The sequence below is a fragment of the Histoplasma capsulatum genome, assembly GCF_000150115.1.
Source record: "Histoplasma capsulatum G186AR genomic scaffold supercont2.16, whole genome shotgun sequence".
NCBI lineage: Eukaryota > Fungi > Ascomycota > Eurotiomycetes > Onygenales > Ajellomycetaceae > Histoplasma > Histoplasma capsulatum.
In genome coordinates, this window is record NW_025544816.1 from 519,270 (window position 1) to 520,108 (window position 839).

Here is an 839-nt window from a genome sequence, read left to right on the forward strand (position 1 = left end):
TCATTCTCCAGTTTCCTCAGAAGGCCAAGTGAAGAATTGACCTTTCGGTCCCAGCAACAGTGGAGGCCCCGTGAAAGTGTCTTTGTCGTTTGTTTCCATTGAGGCTGGCCATGCTAGACTGGAACTATCATCTGCAATGTACAAGTTTGGGGAAACCTTAATCACATCAAATGACGTGATATGCGGCGTGTACCCGTGGCTTGTTTGATGCTGTCCCGCCTGGGATGTCTGAGGATTTTTCACAGACACCGTGATATGAGGCTTGTCTTTGACCCAGGCACCGTTGGTTCGGGTTGAAGGGTGAATGTATGACCTGCAAAAGCCGGAAAGTAAGCACATATAGAGGTTGTCTTGAGCTCGATTTGAATGATTTGTCCCACCGAATCAAGACCCTGGTAGTGTTCAGGTCGGTCTGGATTGCCGTCTGGTATGCAGCATACATCAGTGCTCGGGCGATGGTTTCGTTTTTCGGCCGTGCGACCTTCCAAATGTACTCAATCGGGGTTGCCATGGTAGGAGAGTAGTGAGATTCAATGTTAAGTAATGTGGGAAAAAAGGGTCACTTTGCTCACAGCGCTTGGGAAGCAGTAGGTATTGGCACCAATACCTGAGAAATACTAAGAAGAGGCAAGGGAGAATGAACTTGAGAATCCATTGCACATCGTTCAACCTCGTTATATACCTTCACAGGCTTGAGGAATGGATGGGGTAGAAGCAAAGAATGTCAAAAGAGGGGTTCTCTGGAAGCGCCATGCAACCCTCCAGGGGTTAATGTTGGGAGTCTCAATTCGAATCAATCGCAGACTCGATGTGATACTGGCGCTAGCCGATGTGAATCG

General features: G+C 48.3%; 1 protein-coding gene across 1 annotated transcript; it reads right to left on the reverse strand.

Annotated features, from left to right (window-relative positions):
* On the reverse strand, positions 1 to 511 carry HCBG_08628 (uncharacterized protein; the record flags this gene model as incomplete). Its single annotated transcript, XM_045435677.1, has 2 exons — positions 1 to 313; positions 381 to 511. The coding sequence occupies 2 exons, from the start codon at positions 509 to 511 to the stop codon at positions 1 to 3; spliced, it is 444 nt and encodes a 147-aa protein (XP_045283777.1).
* Between the last annotated feature and the right edge of the window lie 328 nt (positions 512 to 839).